Source organism: Crocodylus porosus, unplaced genomic scaffold (genome assembly GCF_001723895.1).
Source record: "Crocodylus porosus isolate Cpor-Errol unplaced genomic scaffold, CroPor_comp1, whole genome shotgun sequence".
Taxonomy (NCBI): Eukaryota; Metazoa; Chordata; order Crocodylia; family Crocodylidae; genus Crocodylus; species Crocodylus porosus.
In genome coordinates, this window is record NW_017728931.1 from 42,052,718 (window position 1) to 42,073,744 (window position 21,027).

The window sequence follows — 21,027 nt, forward strand, 5'->3', positions numbered from 1 at the left end:
GGCACTAGGAGGGGTTGCAGTCACCCCAGATTTTGCCATAGCGCTGCTGCCAACACCCACCTGGCACAGTTCTGGCTCAACTGCCACCTCTACCCATGTGCCAGGAAGAGCCAGAGATATGCTGGGTGGGCGGCAGTGGCGCTGGGGTGGGCTATGGTGAAATTAAGGGTGGCTACAGCCCACCTGCCCTGCCCTGCACAGATCCAGGGGGCAGATGTTCCCCCATATGCTCCCAGGGTGCATGCAGCAACAGGAGCACCCCCCCCCCACACACCCCTCTACATCCTGCGAATGAGCCACACTCTGTCCCGTGCTCTGCTGTTCCAGGCAGTGTCTACCCCTGCCCCCTCCCTTCTTCCCTCCCTCACCCAAGGGGGAATTGATCTGCCCCATCACACTCCTTTCCTCCCCTTCCTTTCTACCACAACAGACTTACCAGCTGGATGCAGCTGTATCAGAAATTGGATCAGTATCGGCTGATACACCTTAAAAATCAGCTATTGGTATTGGGCCCCGAAAATCTCTCAGTGCACCCCTACAAAGTAATGAACAAATGGTAGGACTGCAATAGTGCAAAAAAAGAAAAAAGAAAGAAAGAAAAGCAAACAAACAAAAAAAGGACTAGGGGCTGTAGTGAATCACAAGCTAAACATGAGTCAACAATAACGTTGCAGAAAAATTTAGTAGCACAATGGGATGTGTTAACAGACATGCTGTATGCAGGCCACAGGAAGTGATTATTTCACTTTGGCAATGAACAGGTCTCACTTGGAGTTCAGTTTTGTGTACAACATTTCGAGGTAAATGTGAAGAAATAAGAAAATATGTGGAGGCAAACATGACGCAAAGGAATGTTGAAGGAATTAATTAGGATTATTTAGTCTAGAGAAGAGAAGACTAAATTTCTGCCTCAGTCTTCCAATTCAAAAAGGATTGTCCTCCTTTTTATAACAATCAGTTGTTCTCTATGCCCAGAAAAGGACAGGACAAGAAATTGGCTTAAATTGCACGAGAGTTTTAGGTTAGATACTAGGAATAGCTTCCTAACTATGAAGGAGGTTAGTTAGGTACTTGGAAATATTACTTGGGGAGTTTAGGAAGTCTCTGTTATTGGAAGTTTCCAAATGCAGGTTAAACAAAGATTGGTCTAGGATGGGTTTTGTCAAGGATGATCCTGCTTTGAACAGGGGGTTGGACTAGATGATCCCCTAATGTCTGTTCCAGCCTTATTTTAATATGATTCTGTGCTATGTGAACATGGCGGCAAGGGGATGTCCATTCTCTCATTCTTGTTAATGTGAGGTGGGGGGGAGAAGGGGGACTACGAGTGGATTGCATAGTTTGATATTGTATAGCATGTCTCTTGGACGTTCAAAGGCAGCGAGTTCGGTCTTCGTTGGAGGTGTAATGGGGTCGGTGAGGGCATAAGCATTACATCTGTCCCTTCGGTATTTTTTTGCCTTGTTAATATGCAAGAATTGCAGCCCATAAAGCAAGACAAGTCACTGGTAGGTAGGGGATGCTGAGACCCTGAGAAGACCCAAGATGAGAAGGCAGAAGCTGCTAGGATGTGACTATGGTACAAGGCAGGACCATGCTGAGGCACCTCTGTGCCAGCTCTTTGTGCTAGCTCCCAGTCAGGAGGCAGGCTGAGCTACAAGTGATGCTGTGACCAGAACAGCTAGTGCAGTCCTTGGATGTGTAAATCGGAATAGCAAATAGGATTAGGGAGGTAATTTTTTTTTTTTTTTAAACCTTCTCCATGTTAGTTAAACTGTTCCTGGAATGCTGCAGCCGGTTTTGGTGTCCACATTTTGATCTCGAAAAATTTGGCTAGGGTAGAAGAAAAGAGCCACAGAAAAACTGAGCTGAAAATAATGCCTTGAGATGAGAGACAAGTTTCTATCTCCTTAGTTGTATTAAAAAGAAGATGGGTGACTTGATTAAAATGTATAAAGATCTTTATGGAGAGAAAATCCTTGGTACAAAAGGTTTATTTAACCTTGTGGAGAAAACTATTACTTCTTGTTAAGCCTGGAACGAGACCAATTCAGAAGGGAATCGGGATACAGATTTCTAACAGTGAAGGTAATTAACTACTGGAACAAAGTACCCAAAGGAAGTGATGGATTCTGAATCTTCTGATGTTCTAGCATCAAGGCTGAATATCTTTTTAGAAGCTATGCTTTAGTCAAGTTACTGCTCTTAGTACAAGCATAACTTAGGAGAAAGCTATTGGCTCTGATATACAGACGGTCAGACTAGAATGGGGGTAACCAACCTGCGACGCAGATGCCGCAAGTGGTGCGGGCAGCCTCTGTGTGTGGCATGCAGCAGATCAAGGAATGGACAGGTAGCACAGCAACAGATAGAGCAGAGAGCAAAAAGAGCAGCAGATTAGGCAGGGGAAGGGGATAAGAGTAGCAGTCAGGGAGGCTGCAGGGCTAATTTGTGGCGCATGTACCAAAAAGGTCTAGTTCCCACTGGACCAGAAGATCTAATCCTTTCTGACATTAGTTACTTAAGAAATTAATTAATTGCATTAATCTATAGCGGGGGTGTCCAACCTTTTTGAATGTAGGGTCGGATCATGAACTTTTTATCACCCAGTGGGCTGGCGAGCCATATTCAAAGACCTCACAGGAAGTGGTATCACATCACCCCCAAAAAAATGAAAATACAGTGTTTACTTTCATTTCCTGTTGCAGCACCTCGGGCCTTAGAAAATGGCTTGGAGGGCTGCATGTTGGACAAGCCTGATCTATAGTAACCACTTTTTTCTGTCTTTATTGCAACAGGGTCTCCTGACAGCAAACCCATAAATGCAGTTATCATGGCAGTTACAGGTAGGGCATGAAACTACCACTTTCACCCCAACAGAAGTGTTCATGGAAGAGAAACAATAGTGCTGTCCTAAAACTGTTAACATATTGAAGTGTTCTGCCATCTCTGTTAAATGCCTGAGCTGCAACAGGAGTGAACAGGAAGGCCCAGTTCTGCTACTTTTGAAGAATTTTGGCATGCTGCAGTGTGGAATGGATTTGTGGGAAGTTTTTAGTAGTCTCTCCTTGTTGAGAAGCTGTAAGCTTCCTCTCTCCAAAGATATACACCAGAGAGCTTCTCTGGTACGATACAGTGACAGCCTCAAGATGAGACAGCATGATTGGGGTCTTTAGTTTCAAACATTCTTAGTTCCAGGGCCTCTCTTTATCATCTTTTCTCCCACAGATGTACACACCGGCTGTATCACAACACAACACTGCACTACAGCTGTAGGACAGGGCAGGGCAATGCAATCCATGCTGCACCTTGCTGCCACCCCTTCCTGTTATAACTTTCTTTGAATCCCTGTTGCATGGCAGGAAAATTTTGGGCTATGCTGAAGGAGCTTCCCTTACAGTGCTATCGTCAGCTGCTTTTCTCGTGGTGTTTTCAGGCTTTTTCATTGGAGGCCCTTCTAACATGATCAGTTCTGCAATTTCTGCGGACTTGGGACGTCAGGAGCTGGTCAGAGGGAGTAGTGAGGCACTGGCAACCGTCACTGGAATTGTGGATGGAACCGGTAGCATCGGAGCTGCAGTAGGCCAGGTGAGAATCACCAGAGAAGGTGTAGACTGAGGAGGCGTGTGCCTTCTAAACTTCCCTATGGGAGTGACTGGGGCAGGAAGGAGCTGGGCTATGAAGACATGGTTAGTCTCATTTGACTGCAAATTTCATTTAAAAACTTTCCATGCTAAGTGAAATGTTCCCATCAGCCTTGCTTCAGATATTTAGTCAATCTTGCTTAAGATATGGAAACAACAATTTTATCAAGGAATAACAGCCACAAGTTGTTGGAGAGTAGGTTTAGATTAGACATCCGTAAGAACTACTTCACAGTCAGGGCGGCTAGGATCTGGAACCAACTTCCAAGGGAAGTGGTGCTGGCTCCTACCCTGGGGGTCTTTAAGAAGAGGCTTGATGCCTACCTGGCTGGGATCATTTGAGCCCAGTTTTTTCTCCTGCCTAGGCAGGGGGTCGGACTTGAAGATCTACAAGGTCCCTTCCAACCCTACTTCTATGATTCTATGATCACACCCTCCCTGCAAAGCTCGTCATTAACAGTGTGGCTCTGAACTTTCAAAGGTAAATGGGCTTTTGAAACTTTTCATATCCTGTGCAGGAAAAAGTGGGGAAAGAAAACAAACTGTATAAATTGGGGAAGAAAGTCAAGCTGCCTCTTCAGTTCTTTAAATTTAAGGAGATGGTAACAGCCTTTTATAAACAAACTTGTTTCCCTGTGTTAATAAGATGAATCCCTCTTAAAATAGAATATTTATAACAAATGTTACTTAGTCATGCTTGTGTTTGATGCTCTTTATTGAGGGCAGACTTTACACCCTATAAATCTTACATTACTTGCTTTCATAGTCCACGTAGTGTTGTAGGCATTGATGACTAGCTTGCTATTACAAAAAAGCTCAAGGTAGGCCCCAAAGATCGCATTTGTTGCCCAAATACAAAAGTAATTCATATGAAATAACAAAGTGGTTGTTTTTGCATTTGGTCAGAATACTGAAGCCAGTTACATCACAGGAACTGTATTCTGCTAGTGAGTAAGTGCATGTAATATCATGAAATACCAAGGATTCTGCTGGAGCCAAGTCCAAATCCCCGTTCCCAAAAGGGATTAGAGGTTGTAATTAGTGCTTGTGGGACTATTCCTGTGAATGTCCCCTGGTAAATGGTCTTTCTGTCCATTTCATGGAAGAGAGAGACTCTTAGTTTTCTGCATTTACAGGGCTGCCAGCACCTCATAGTTGCCTTTAAAATGCTGTGTATTTGAAACTATTTTACCAGTGTATGCCACCGCTTCCTGCATCTCCCCCACCTCCACACATATCCACGTTTTATTACATCATCATAAAAAGTGAGGTTTTATTTCTGAGAAGTTCCACCTGCTTTCCTACCTCAAATCTCTGCCTTCTTCATGGAGATGGCTGTGGTGCGTCTGCAGCTGGGGGAATAAGCAGAAGTAAAATGAGTAATGTTGGAAATGAGATTACTGGTGTTGTGCTGATGCTTCTCATTTATGGAGATTCAGATCCCCTTATAGTATTGAAAGCAAACCTATTTAAGGGTTACATTCTACTTTTATAGCTTGTATAGTTAGGACATCATTCTCTACAGAATTTGGCCCATCAACATTGGGAGGCTTAACTATTAGTAAGTGCTTGTACAGGTTTTGAAATGCATGCCCATGCAGCCTTTAAGTCTCTTCAGAGTTTTTGGCCTTTATGAGGCTTTTTAAATTTACTCACATCACTGTAATGTGGGTTTAGTCTAGTCAGTTTGTCACTCCTTGGGGCTGTATTTGTCATGCATCCGCAGATGCATCTCAAGCAGGTCCAAAGAGGTGATCATCCCCCTCTATGCCGCACTGGTCAGGCCGCAGTTGGAGTACTGCGTCCAGTTCTGGGTGCCACACTTCAAGAGGGATGTCGACAGCATGGAGAGGGTCCAGAGGAGGGCCACTCGTATGATCAGGGAACAGCAGGGCAGGCCCTATGAGGAGAGGCTATGGGGCCTGAACCTGTTCAGCCTCCAAAAGAGAAGGCTGAGGGGAGATCTTGTGGCCTGTTATAAACTAGTCAGGGGGGATCAGCAGGCACTGGGGAAGTCACTGTTCCCCCGAGCACTGCCAGGAGTGACCGGGAATAACGGTCACAAGCTGGAAGAGGGTAGGTTTAGGTTAGATATCAGGAGTCGCTATTTCACGGTCAGGGCGGCTAGGGTCTGGAACCAACTTCCAAGAGAAGTGGTACAGGCTCCTACCCTGGGGGTTCTTAAGAGGAGGTTAGATGAACGTCTTGCTGGGGTCGCTTGACCCCAGTATTCTTTCCTGCCATGGCAGGGGGTCGGACTAGATGATCTGCTCAGGTCCCTTCCACCCTAGAAACTATGAAACTGTTTAAAAGTCCTTCTCTGTGCTGTCTGGGATAACTTGCAAAAACCTCAGGCTTGTATTTCTACTTCATTTATCCCATTAAAGCAATAATCATCTTATGCTGGGCAGTAAGGAACTGGATATTGAGAGACAGCTCATGATCAGCTCTGTGGAGCAAGGACAAACCACAGAGTTGGGAAAGATAAGAGATGGGCAATGTGTACATCTTAATGATATAAATCATATATGTGGGTTTTTTTGTTTGTTTGTTTTTTCCTTTTAGTATCTGGTGTCTCTGATCCAGGACAACCTAGGATGGATGTGGGTTTTCTATTTCTTTATTCTGATGGTAAGACGTCTTTCTCACCATTGTTGAGTCAACAGATAAAATGAACTTCCAAAATCTCATAGGCGCAGAATCATTGAGACTTAGAGACAGTGAGACAGAGAACAGTTTTTGTGAGAACTGATAAAGGTAATGACTTAAGCATTCTATGCTGTGTCTGCAGCAGCCCTTCATCATAATGTCTCCAGAGATGCTATGAGGCTACCAGAAAATTATCAGCATCTACCATGTTAATATTAGTTCCTTCGACTGTGCAAAAAAATGGAAGTTGGTCGTTATTGTCCAACAGGAAGATATTAATTGAATTTTTAAAAAAGTATTTCAGGTGATGGAAAGCAAAGTTCTTGATATCGCTCATTTAAAATTTTTATGTGCTTATGTGCAACCATAAAAATAGTGTTGATTCTAGTTCAAGCTTCTCTCCAGTTTTCTAAGACAGAGCTCCTCCTGTTCCAGCTCTGCTGTGTATGAAGTTACTAAGTTTCCAGTGTAGTTCAAGGAGATGATGTTGAGCTGCTAACTTATGCAGTTCTTTGGGAGTGGGCTATAGGGATGGTGAGATTTTGAAGGCCTGAAACAAAAATGCTGAGCAAAGTTGGCTCAATATAGTGGCAACGCAGTGGTGCTTTGTCTATGAAAATTAGAGTTCAGATCCTCAAATCCTCAGGTTTGCAGAGATGGGGAGGGTGGTATAATCCCCACATCTCCATTATGGGTGAAGTGATAGCTTGCAATGTTCTTTGATTTTCCTTCCTGTACAGCTGGAAGAACTGCTTTGATAGAGAGGGCAGTGGCCAAAGGCAAAATCATTATGCAGGGAAGAAGCTGTAGGTTTCCTGAAAGTTCAGTGTCCTTCTGTGTCCTTTTATTTGGTAGGAAGATTTCTCTTTTATCACCAGTTTTCTATTCCTACCAGTCTCTAAAATGCAATGAGAAGATGCTAAGTGGAATTGCAACAGTATGTGAATGTGCTAATTGTTCTTAATTTGTTCTTTTCTGCAGATAAGTTCAACAATCCTGTTCATTTCACCCTTAGTAGTGAGGGAAATCAGATTGCTTCTGCAAGAGAGATGTTTGCGTAGGCTGACTGGATGACTCCTGCCTCCCTCAAAAACTGTCCAGGGGAAATCACCAACTGGGAGATCAGTCAAAACTCTGGAAGGTTTTATGGGAGTATTTTTTTCCACCTGCACACAAAATCATGCTAACTGAAAAGATTGTATTGAGTTGCCTTTGGGAACTTGATGTTACAGTATCCAAATAGCCAAATGGATCGTGGAGCTACTATTCTGAACTCGAGGAACTGAATTGGCCTTCATACCCTACCAGAGCTTTTCAAGTCAGCAAGCACTTTCTAATCCCTCCCCTCCTCTTTTGTGTTTTCATTGCTGCACTCTTTCCTGGCTTTTCTTGTGGATGTCCTGCCAAGAGTCAAATATATTTAAAATTGAAGATGGAAAACCTGCCCAAACAGGGTAACTCTGCTGGGGAAAAGAAATGGTTCATGTCATGAATAGTCTAAATTTGTAAACATGGATTTTGCTTCTGTGTGATTTTCTTGGGATTTTACTTCCCAGATGTCTTGGAAATAGCTTTGCTAAGTCCTTCCACAGATTAACCTCTGCTGTCCTCTGGTAATATATTTCATATTTAGATTATTTCTCTATTTCTCCATACTTGATCTGTTTTTGATTATTACTGAAGTCTGGAAAATTGGATTGAAATTTCAGAACATTTTAGTAGTCAAATATTATAGAATAGTGAAGTAATACTGTATCATGAATATCTGCATAGAAGATATTTAGTCCACAAGATTACTTGGATGGCTTTGGGATCAGGAATGAGATGCAGATACTTTCAGTACCAAATTGTCTTTATGAATCTATAGCTGATGGACACCACCCAAAAGTCATTACTGTGGGTATCTAATGTTTGTCTGATGACCTTTCTGAAAGAAGCGCCATCACTGTTCAATTGTCCTTGAACAGGTGTCTGTATCTCGGTTGTCCAGGCCTGGCAGAGAAGATCTGGGATTGAATGACATGAGCTTGTCCTTTGACATGGTCATTGCAGACTTTTGTAGTACATTAGCAAAGCAGCATAAGGAAACCTGCACTGCTCTTGCCCATGCTTCCCTGGCTCTTTAGGAAAAGAGAGAACTTCAGATTCCATGGTTCATAATTGGCAACATAGTTTATTAGAAAAATAGAGGTAAGCCAGCTACAAAAACAAGTAATTCTATTTTACATAGCTTTTTTTATGTGACACTTGCTACATTTGTATCTGAGCAGCTTCTAGTTGTGTATTAAGAAATGCAGCTAACATTTGTCATTTATCTGTTAATTGAGCTGTTTGCCAGTCACCTCCTGAACCAGATCAATGATCCAGTTGCTCAGCTGTGCAATGTTTCCCTCACCCCCCCCACCCCATTTTCTGCCTTTAGATAACTCCTGTTGGCTCCAAAAAAATAATTTGAATAAGACTTCAGTGAAATATTTAGTCCAATTAATCATTGTTGCCAGGATGGAAAATATTCTTAAATAACTGAAACCTTGAAAAGGACTTTTTAAAGTAGAAATTTTGTCTTTTTTTAAACATAATGTACAGTAATTTTTTTTTAAACTTACGAATACAAATGGTAGTTGTGATGGTTGTGATGAGTGGAGCATTGTTAGTGTCTTGCAGTTTCTCTGTAGTCAGGTGTTGCCCAGTGATTGTTTGTTACTCCTTGCCATGCGAACCAGTTTCACAACTTCATTTCCTGGGATTATGCAGTTGCACTGTTCTACTGTTTTTCATCAAGTTTGCTTCCTCTTTATGGATGATTTCTGCTTTCAGATCTCCTTTTCTCTTCTTTCACTTAACCATCAAACTTCAGTAATTTGAGGAGAATTTGCAGTTAATCATACTAGGGATATACTAAGAGGACTTTGTCCTCTTGTTCAAATTTTTGCCATTATAAATAGGAGTGATCATAAGTGACTGGGGACCTGATATGTGCCCTCAGTTTGTTGCAAGATTGCAGCCTTCAGTTAGTTGTTCAAATCCCAAGCTTGACATTAGTCAGTTTTCCAACGGAAGCAAACCCCTTGAATTTCATGTTTGAAATGGGTGGTGGCAGTCTGCGTGTTCATCTGAAAATTTTGAGGTTTTGGATTCCAATCCCAGATAAACATTTTGGTTAACCATCCAGGGGCCAAATACATTTTTATGGAAACAAACATTTGAAGATTTTAGTGCAAATCAGTACAGTTGACGTGAAGTGTTCCCTTTTGCAAAAATATCAAATAGGCTGCCAAGGCTCCATCTACACACTAACTACTGTTCACATGTGTTCTTGGAGCATGGTCTGTTTTGTGGTTAGAACTTGGCTGGCTACACGTTCTTTCTTCTGTCTAAGTCTTAAATATATTTATCGTGGGCCCTTTTGAGCTATGTATTTCCTCAAGGAGTACAGATGGGGAATGCTTTGATTCTGACCAATATCCAAATCAATTTCACATAAATAAATTATTTTTGGTGAATTGATGTGGAATTCTCTGTGTTTTATTACAACCCACCCTTGCAAAAGCAAAGTTCGTGAAACAGAACTTCCTTTTTAAAAATATAATTCTTGGGTACAGGTGTAACGTGTTAGTGCATCTATCCTTATATAAGCACTTCTGAAGAACTGAACCGACACAGCCGTTGCCCACGACGTGTGATTTTAATCAGCACTCTCATTCCCTAGTTCTTACTAACACTTAAACAAAGGAGAATACATGTTGCTGCTTGTCAGTTTGGCACACCTGCTTAACTTCATGGGTAGTTTTGTGAGACTGGCTGGCAAGAGACACAGAGTATGGTGTGATTAATGGCCTCTGGTAAAGAAGCAAAAGCACATTACTTACTTGATTTTCCTGATTTATTTATTTTTTGTCTCCTCTGCACTTAGTCATGTGCTGTTTGTTCAGTACTTGACACGCAGCTTGACTGCTCTCCTTTGGCTCATTTTAAGAATACAAACCTGCAATTGCACTTGAATTTTGTCTATAAGTAGACACAGTAGGGAGCTTTGTAATTGGGTTCTTGCCTTATAGTCTGCTGTAAGTTTGGGCTTGGATATGATCTAGCTTTCTAGAAATACCTCTCAACATGCATTTTCATAGTCCCTCCATAAAACTTACCTGTTTTAATTCAGGAAAATTCGCAATTATCTCCTTTCCATTCTACTTCCATGTTTCCGCATGCCTCAGCAGTGGCTTTTACCCCCAGAATACTTATAAGCAAACTTCTCTTACTGTAGCATGTTTTTGAAAAAGAATACAAACAGCCCCCCATTATTATGGCTGTTATCATGATCACCAGAGGCAAGCAGGATAGGAGGAATATTGTTTTGCTTCAAAGTAACAAGAAGGGTGGCACTTTTCAGACAATTCCCAGATGTTTGGCTGTTGCTCTAAACATGACAGATTTAGGGGTGGTGTATCATGTTGATGAAAACAAAAAGGAAATGTACTAGCTGCCCCTTCATGCCAGACTCGCTAGTTTTGCATCTTAGAATGGTGTCCAGTAATAGACTTGCTTTAAGCTGCATGAACATAGTGCATAGACACATTAGTTAATCTGGATCCATTCAGTCATATTAGTGCAAATCCCGTGTTGAAAAACCCTGGTTCTGTTCAATCAGACACAACAAATATCTCAGCCTGATGGTATTTACCATTACCATCACCAATAATAGTAGGAACCAGAGTTTTACCAATAGTAGATTAAGAAGATTGATCCTATGCAACTTTTTCCTGAATTTGGTCAGGATTTTAGCTACTACAGTGCAAGGGGGAAGTCACCTGAAAGTCCTTTTCTTCCCTTCCCTACCATACATGGAGAAAGTATTTCAATAGTTTAGTCTTGTTTAACTCTTGTGCATCATACTGGTTTTTGCTGAGCTATCTCTAAGTAGTTTACTCTATTTGAGTAACATTCTCCCTGATCCAGAGACCATCAAAATGGATCAATTATCAGTCTGCTTAGTCCTATCTGCAAACAGTTCCTTTTTTCAGGCATGAGTTGGCTTTGAAAGTTTCAGAAAACATCAATTCCATACTACAAGGGTTTTCTGACAAAGTACAGTCTGCTTCCTCCATTTCTGTAAAGTGCTGATTCTTTTTTTCAGCTGCTGGTAGCTCTCTGAGATGCTAAAAACAAGCGCGTCCTCTGTTGAGTTCCTAAATCCGTCCTTGGTATTTGGACTTCTGGAAGGGACAGAATGTGCTGCCTGTGAACCTGTTCTACATGTCCTTCCAGTGTAGGGTAGGATGTACCTGTCGTTATGAAGTAAGAATTTGACAACTTATTCTGAAAGTTCTCGTTGGCTTCTGTGTGAGCTTCTCCAGGATGCCATGTATTTTGAAGTTGATGTCTTTGCTTCATTAAATCCATGGGGCCTATGAAAACCATTGCAACCATGAGATTAAACGGTAGCATCAAAAGACATTGAAGATTTTTCTTTCTCCAGTATATTTCAAACTACTAGATGGGATAGTTTAGCAGGGTTCCTATATGAGTATCTTATTAGGAACAGTCTCTATGGTTTTTGAACGCGCTAAAGTGGGCTTGACAGGAGTAGTTGATGAAGTAGAGTAAATTCTGTATCTGAACACTTGAATTCCTCTGATTTCTGGCCTTCAGTTATCTTGGCAGGTTTGGGAACACCTCATGTTCACTCCATATGGATTTATTTTTAAGCCTATAAGTAAATAGCTCATCCAGAGCACACAACTCCTCTGCCTCTCTACAAGAATAGAAATATGGAGACAAGAGCTTAAAAAAGTGTTTTGTAACATTGGTTGAGGTCTCAGATTCAGAATGAGCCATAGTCTTCGACACGCTTTGGCTCTAGAATCCAATGGAAGAAATCCTTTATCCATTTTCTTGTGCCCTGTTGGCAAAGGGCACTGGCTTTTCAGTTTGGCAGGTGGGACTGGTTTTCCACAGCCATCTCAAGTGCACATGGAAGGGCATGCACCTCAAGCTTGCTGCTTATGTACAGCTAGTAACAGGGCTAAGAGTACTGAAGAACTTACCAAACTTGGGGGGAGAGGGAGTCCATCAAACTGGATGGAGGGTGTGCTTCTCCTCCCCTCCTTTTGTCAGGGAATGCTACTTCTTTCCATCACCACTTTCTTCCTTGGCTTGTCCCTTGCCATGTGCACTAGTCTTCTGATCCCATTGGACTGAAGTACTCAGTTGCTTCTTGGAGCAGGGTTCATAGTCTGCCATGTCTCTTTACTTCGGGCAATGGTATGGGAACTGAAAGCAGGCACCTGCCATTGTAGCCCGAGGTATGTGAAGCAGGAGTGCTGTGGATTACTAAGTGGATGGTGATTGTTGTTGTTATTTTAACTTCATAATTGTCTGTGGTGTCAGAGCTGTGTTAGCAAGAGGAATTGGAAAGACCCTAAGAAACATACTGGCTCACACCACACTGGTTCATCCAGCCAAGCATCCCGTTTGTCTCACAAATTAGTGCTTCATGCATTTTTCTCAGAAAGAAATGAATAGACACAAACTCCAGGCTGACAGACACACTCTTAGGGAGGACCTTTCATATTCTGCATCATTTAAGCATCCAAAACAACACAATACATTTCATCCCAGGGCAGCTGGAAAATAAGGATACCTTTAAACTAGTGCCTTGCCTTCGCTAGTTTGGGCAGTTCCTGACTGCTAAAGCAGGATTCCTGTTGCAGATGCGTGTTTTTGTGATTTATAGATGAGAGTGGGGAAGGTGGCTCCTGCCCCATTGTACTTGAAATTCTAGGCTGGTTTGTATTCTTTTTTGTATTTTGTTCATGCCTTTGACTGATTAAGGCACTCAAGCCACTTGTGGTGTAAGATCTTTACCTGTCTGCTGAGACTTAACTTAGAATTATGTTAAAATCACATTTATGTATCCTGTACTAAAATGTGCCAGAGAACTACAAAGTGGTTTTGTTGTTATGCAGTGCAGTCTTACCCCTTTGGAGCTGAGATTTTACTCCTGTCCAGTGTCATGTGAGACTACATATTCACTCTTTAAATAATGTATACAGGACCAGATTCATCCCAATCCTAACCTGTTGGTAAAATTTGGCCCACAACTCTTTTTTCTTTCTTCCCTGCCCTGCTTACATCAGCTGTCTTCCTGCCTGGAAAAGACACCAGTACTTTCTGTGCTAACGAAGTGAACGTTGTAGCATAATCATTGTATGGGTGGATGTGACTGACAAAGAACTATTCCTTCTGTTAGGGTGTGGATTAAAACTCCTGAAGCCTTTGGCTTTGTACAAATGCACCCAACTTCCTTTGAGCATTTAAAGATGGTAGGGGAGAGGTATAATAATAAAGTGTCAGGAATTAAATGTATTTACATAGTACGTGCTCAAAGCATTAATAGTTCTACTCTAAAGAGTCTTCTTCATAGCCGAGGGTAGTACTTGCATACAGTGTATTTGAATTAAGTAGAGCAGATAGATTCTGTCTGGCTCCATAGGTTACTGTCCCAACATACTCATCCACTTACCTGGAAAAGCGCACAGTGATATAGTACGTGTAGCTTAGTTAGTTCCCACATGCTTCAACAGTAGGTGAAAAGAAGGAAACAGCCCTTACACTGGAAAACAGTTGCTTTCCACTAGACAGACTGGTTAGTTGTCAAAAACAGTGAGCTGTTGAGTTGTCATCTCCTGTTGTCTGCTGGAGCTGTCCCAAGGGAATTAATTTCTTTCAAAGCTATGCTCTGTCTATTCCCCTCAGCCCTCTTCTCCACTGGTAGTTCTTGGCTAAGTAGTTTTACTACAGTAAATCCTACTTGGATCTTTTCCGTTGCAGCTGTTACCATAGAAATTTGAATCTTAAACTGATGCAGGAATTTTTGTCTTCTAATGTATGGAGAGAGAAGAGTTGTCACTTTTCCCTTTTCACCTGCAAAGCTTGCCTGGGGCATCCAGAACTCCTCTGCATAATGTCATAGGGAGCAATTATTCAGACTAAAAACAGGGTTTGTGCATCTCCTACTGTCTTGCCTTCCCAGATCTTTACAAATGTGCTGTGCTGTAGGTATTAGCTATGTTTTATTGAGGGATGAGCCAAGGCACAGAACTTAGAGGCTAGAAATAAAACCCAGGAGTTTTGACTCCCACTCCTATGTCAGTTCTTAAGGGCTTTAAGGATAGGGATTGTCTGTGTTTATTTTACATGAGTTGCAACGTTGTAGCTGTGATTATCCAGGAAATGAATAGAAAGCATGGGGGTTGGGCAGATGATATCTTTTATTAGACCATCTTTATGGTTGAGAGAGATGTTAGACAAGCTTTCAGATCCAAAGTGCCTTCCTTCATATCTGGGAAGGAAACAGATACGGTCTCAGTCAGGGCTGTCCAATTTCAGTGTGGCCGGGAGCCGAACACTGTGCCAGCCATATGCTGCAGGCCCCCAGGATTGCCTTACCTACTTCCCCCTCATCATGGGATCCTTTCCAGCTGTGTGGACAGTGCCAGTAGTGCACAGCCCTCCCCTGTGGTTGTGGCAGAGGCAACTGTAGGCCCTGCAGCTATGTGGTAGCCACTCGGGGGCCACATGCAGCCCTTGGGCCACCAGTTGGACAAAGTTACTGCTGTGCTTTTCTAACTGGTCTAAGTTAAATACGTGATCTAAAACAATACTTTGTGTTCGACTTGATTTCCACAGCCATATCCATTACTTTACAAAGCAGACAGAGGCATGTGGCAGTATAGACAATGGGGTTTGAGACATCAAGAAAAGGCAGGTTTTACAAATTAAAAGTCTGACTTGGCCAAGTGTTTGAAATGGTAGGTGCAGAGGGGTTTGGCATATGATCCCTTACATTGCTGGAATGGCAGGGTGTGGTGATGCTGCAGCTAACTTCTGGGTGATGCGTGCTTTGTCTGAGCCACTTCCCACCAGAGCGGAAGGCATGCTGCTGATGGCATCTAGAGGGAACTGTGCCGCTTGCCTTCTACAACCAGAAATGAGGGACACAGTGGGGCCTTTGAAGGAGGGGAAAAGCAGTAGGAGGCAGGACATCATGGAAGATTTCCCATTCCACCAGTAATCTGTTTTGGCCCTTAAACCCACACTGGACTTTCTGCTGTGTTTTTCTAAATTTAGTAGTTGCAATGGTAGAGAGAAAATAAAATAGAAGCTATATTCACAACAAATACCGCTAATCCTTCATTGTTTCTTTAAATGCATACTTTCCATTATAACACAGAAAATATTGTTTTAAAAGGAGCAACACTCCTTCCTCAAAGAGGAAAGATGATTTCAGACCCTGAACTGAGCCTCAGGAAATGAGGGCTATAGTGTTGACTTCCTGTCAGGCTTCCTGGACAAGTCTCTTTAATCTTTTTCATTCCGCTGTAAAATAGGAATAATGAGGATTAGGAAGAGGGAGAGAAGTGCCTGTCTCTATCTAGACCATAGTCCATTTCTGTCTGTCTTAAGGTTTTTGCATGGTCTCCATTACTGCAGTTTTTGAATGCCTCACAACCTTTAATTTATTGATCCTCATTTATTGAGGTAAATGCTATTCTCCCCATCACAGAGACCTAAGATGATGAGAGCCTCAGTGACTTCCAAGGTTATGGGGGCAGCCAGTGACTTCGTTTCAAGTTCTTGGATAACACCTTAACCACTGGACCATCCATCTCAGCTTGGGGCAGGGACTATCTTTTATTATTTGTACAGTGACTAGCACAATGTGCGCTTGATCTCAGTCCTTGTCCCTACTATCACTCTCACACACGTACTACGTGCAATAAGCTCCTTTCAGAAAGAAAAAAATAATTCTTTTTAAAGTACAAGCTTACAGGGCACCATAAGGAAAATGCCTTAGAAATCTAGGTTAACTGGGAAATCACCCATACAGTTGTTACAGGCAAGCTTGTACTTTGGTGTTCATAGCAACATGCTCTATTGTGAAGCAGGTTCTGGGAGTGCAATTCATGAAAAGATTTTTATTAGTAGGTAAACTGATGTACCCTTCATTACTTTACCAATAAAATAGAAGACATTTTTCATCTACCCTAAAATTCCTCTCTTTAACGTAGGTTGGTGGTTAATTACTGTAAGTGTGCATTGTTTCAGCAACATTTAAGATTAACATAGAGTTCTATGAGATGCACAGGATATGCTGTGTGATTTATTTTTTACAAAAAGATAAAAATCCCACTGTTGTAACAAGCTGTTTTAAATTAATTGTTAAAAGATTACAATTTAACATCTGTCTACTACAAAACAAGTTGGGTTAGCTCTCCCTCATTTCAGTCACACTGTCCCAGCTTCATGCAGATTTGGCTGGTAGTGGGCTATCTGAGAAGACTTAAGAACTTGTTAGTTGTCCAGAATGCAGCTAGTTTCACCCGAGGTGGGGTGGGGGTAGAGGGAGGTCCAAGAACTGAAAATCGGATGCAACGACTTCAGTAAAATTTATAGCATCAAAGTGTGGTGAGCCAACTTCAGTGCTGTTTTCAGAACTGTATTTAAAATGAATAGGGATACATATACCTGCTATTGGTTTTCTCACCCTTGGGGGGGGGACCCCAACTTGTGAAACATTTCTTAAGCTTAGTTGTGTAGAGATTAGTCATATGTTTCAGTTTGTGATTCTGACCTTAACACAGCAGCTAATTCTGCAGTGTCAAGATCTCACCTTGCCCTCAAGGGAGTTGCTTCAGACAGGATGAGTTGACAATGCAAGATATTAGAAAGGCAATTAATCTTTCCGGTTGTCTTAATCATTCCTGGAATGGGGGTGTCCCAAAATCAAGGACTGCGGGAGAACTGTGAATTTATCAACAGTGAACGTGGAGTGCTCAGTAATATGTTAATATTGATGGGTGAGAATAGCATGATTTCTAGATAAACATATTTGTTGTGTAACTGCCATTGCATGAGGATTTGCACAGTAAACTGATGCTGAAATCTACAGGCATCTTTCAGAGATTCAAGATTTTAGTAAGTGCAGTCACTGCGACAGCTTGAAAGATGCATATAAATAATCACTTGGTTAAACTGTGGTTTCTCATTCATCAGCTTTTCTGAAATGGAAACCTACACAGAGATGCCTTCTATCTTTGCTAGTTTTTTTCACCTTATTGGTCTTGGATTTTTATGTGAAAAACAAAGGGCCTAGTGAGTCACTCCATAACTAGGCGGATGGCTGGTTCCTTGCTTTCTGTAAATGAAGTTCAGTCTTGTTTTTCTTGTTTGGTGCTCCAGGCCTTTCTGTAACCTTTTTCTTGTTAAAGAAGCAAATCCACTGCTGATTAAAAGCTTCAGTGAAAAAGTAGGACATATTGAGTGTGCAGTATGGGTTGTGTATTTCTATCAAGCTATCTTTTCTGCCTTGGGATATAGGTAGTTCTGTGGGCATATGTGTAATACCACTGGCTTTCCATCTGATGGAGACAAATATTCAAAGGTTTTCTGTAAAAGACCCTCCCTTGCTGGTGTTACAGGTCAGCAAATGCCATGTGTGTGTCCATTATTAGTATGGTTTTCTTTCCTCAGTTAAACTGATACATTGGGTATAATGCCAGTATAAACAGAGTGAAAGCCTTTCATTAATTTTGTCTGTAGTGAAGAAACAAACAGGACTTCTGTTAGTAGTGTTTGATTTGCATTTACTGACTCTCTCATGACCAAACAAAACCAGGAAATGAAGCTGTGTTTGCATATGTGGGTGTGCATTGGTGGTTGGAGCAGGGGATTGCTGGCAGAGCAGATTTAAAGAGCAATGCTTCAGTCTTAAGTCAGTGTGAAACAGTTTTGGGAAATGAGACTGACTAGCACAATGCAGAGATGACACAACTGTTCTCATGCTAGAAAACAATGTGTATGATATGCAGAGTGAAAAATGGCACATCTTTTAACACTAAAATCACACACTGCATTTAAAGGTGCCTTGTCAAAATTGGACTTATTTTTGAAGGGTGACACACAAAACAATACACCCCCAAACTTGAGAGGAATCAGCTTGTAAAGTCTAAAGTCCATGTCATTCTTGTGTAAGTGGATGATTGTTGTAAATCACGTTCCAGCTTTCTTTATATCCCTTGGTGCAGTGACATTTCACTCTAAGTACGTTGAAATAGAAGGCATGAAGCTGGAGACTGAGGAAAGGAGGGTTGATCATGCTTTTCTTTTCCTTCGCTTCCCTTTCCTAGTGCTATTCTTACCAGTCAGTAAAGGAAAAGTGCTATGTAGGCCTAATGCCAAACTCCTGGGAATCTAACTAAATGTTTCCATTAAGTTCCTGAGGGCTTTGCATCAGGCCCTGTAGGAGCTGAGTGACCTCAAAACTGATCACCAAGGATCTTCTGATTTGGCAAGCTGCTTTAAACAAAGTAAAGAACATCTTACAGGTGATACTAACCTACTACAGTTCTTACTAGTGTGGGTGCCTGGAGAAAGGATCTACAGGCTGTCTGCAAAAGACCTGGGACCCATACTGAGCTGGGGCTGCTTTAATGTTTAACAGGTGTCTCCACAATGAGACCAGTAGAGCTGAAGCCTTGATGTAATAAAGGGGTAAGTGCTTTCACAGTATGGTCTCTGGAGAAGTTTTGAAATGTTAATATCCAGTCATTTTGTTTCTTTGTTTCAGAAGAAATAAATTCAGAGAGATAAGTTAGTGCATGCACACATCTTTCCTGAAAAGTAAAGGGAATTCTACATTTCAACCTTTGCAGGGGCTAAAAATTAATATACAGTGTGTTATCCTTTTAATGTAATATAAATGTAATATATGAAATAGAAATGCAATATATCTCATCCAATGCACCAAATACCCTGATGGAAAATATGTAGGAGAAACCAAACAAAAACTGTGCACCAGAATGAACACACACTGGAAATCTATCGAAGACAAAAATACCCAATTACCAGTGAGCACATTTCACACAAGAAAACCACTCTCTCTCCAATCTCTCAGTTCTAATCCTCAAAGGGAACTTACAAAACACTTCTCAAAGACAAGCCTATGAACTTCACTTCATCAACCTCTTGGATACAAAAAATCATGGGCTAAACACAGACATTCGATTTGTAACACATAATCTGCCTGACATCTGACTCCTCAGGTACCTCTCCACTATTTAACTGTTACATTCTCCCTCTTTTCTCTCCCCCACCCCCCAAAAGCCTGTCTCTCACCCAGTGACTCCTCACTTTACATCTTCACTGACTGCCTGTCTTGTATGCATACCAGCGTCTGGCTGCTTTACTATTCATTCCATCCAGGAAGAGCACACATCAACTTCAGAGGCTTCCTCAGCCTGATGAAGGCTTTTTAAACCCAAAAGCTTGCTAATCTTTTTTCCCCAACTGTTTAAGTTAGTCTAATAAAAGATATCAGATTCACCCAAAGAACCTTGTCTGCCTATGTCCTTAGATCAATATGGCTAAACTTACATCTCTTATCCTTTTAAAGCACTGTGTAAAATATCTAGTCCTCTCAGCCTGCCTGCAGGACAGGTGAATGCTATATTCCTCTCTCAGGTGCAGAAACTCAATGTGTGTGACTTGGCTAAAGCCAGAAAGGGAATCAAACTGGGGCTTAAACATTAGGAGTCCTGTGCTGCTTGCCCTGTGCTCAGCTCACTAAACCAGACTGCCTCTCAGAAAACTTTTATTTTATAAAATCAGCTCTGGGGAGCAGTGTGTTTTCCTCTTCCTGACTCCAGAAAAAGCAAAAAAGTTGATGCTCAAGTGGGGTGACCATATTTCCCTCTGCTGAAAATGGGACACCTGGTAAGATTTTACTAGTGTTCAAGGGTGTTCACTTGCGTATGCAAAATGTAAGAAATAAGAATTATGCAATACAGTGAGAAACACTTGAAATCACTTCGAAGAGATCAAGCAGGTTTGACTTCATAAGTTAATCAACACAGTAGCTTCCCCCCTACAAACAGCATAAACAGTCAGAGTATGTACTTACAATAAAGTAGTTACTGATGTCCTTCCTTGTCTTGTTGCCTTCCAGAGTGTGAAGTTGGTTGTTGCCAGTTGTATTTCTCTGTCACTGCTAATTTTTGGAGGGTCTGCTTGTCTTTCAGCAGCTTGTCACAACACAGTACAATCCAGATCAAATTTTACTTGTGCAGGCAATATAGCCTTCATGGTGAAGACATTCAGATGTGATTTTACTTTTTTTATTTTAGGACACTACACATAGTTCGTTAATGAGAAGGCACGTTCAACAGGAGCTGTGGTGTCCAGCAAACACTGCGCAAATTCCACAGCCTTAGCTAGATTTCTGTATTGTACTGTCTTGTCCATCTTTTGAAAAACGTTCAGTCGCTTTTCAACAATGGGTGTTCTCTGGCAGTTCCAGTCAGAAAGATGATGAGAGCTGATTGGGGTTTGGGGTTTTTTTTTTGCATTTGCCCACTCATCAAAAATATGATCCTCCAATATACTTAAGGTGGGAATTCTAGCTACGCATGTAGCAAGGCTGTCTTGTATTTAGTCTCATACTGGTATATTTCTCAGCAGGGCCCACTCGAGCTCAAAGGCAGGTTTCCAGTGCTTTAAGTAGGGCAGGCATGTTGTGTTAAAATTGTCAACTGCATTGTCAAATTCTTTCTTCATTTGCCCACAGTTTACAAGAGACAGCAGTAGGCTCTTTGTTTCTGTTGTGACATCTTTCTCTAAGTATCTCTGCTAAATTCTCCTGTGGGGAACACATGCAGCATGATTTCTGTTACCATCA

The 21,027-nt window shown here is 41.7% G+C and overlaps 1 protein-coding gene across 1 annotated transcript in view; it reads left to right on the forward strand.

The window, feature by feature from the left end:
• SLC37A3 (solute carrier family 37 member 3) overlaps positions 1 to 9,800 on the forward strand; it is a 36,860-nt gene extending 27,060 nt beyond the window's left edge. The window contains exons 12-15 of the mRNA XM_019544704.1: positions 2,799 to 2,846; positions 3,437 to 3,588; positions 6,210 to 6,275; positions 7,275 to 9,800. Coding sequence (XP_019400249.1) covers positions 2,799 to 2,846; positions 3,437 to 3,588; positions 6,210 to 6,275; positions 7,275 to 7,367 — 359 coding nt within the window. The 3' untranslated portion in view covers positions 7,368 to 9,800. The remainder of the gene's footprint in view (positions 1 to 2,798; positions 2,847 to 3,436; positions 3,589 to 6,209; positions 6,276 to 7,274) is intronic.
• The last annotated feature ends 11,227 nt before the right edge of the window (positions 9,801 to 21,027 follow it).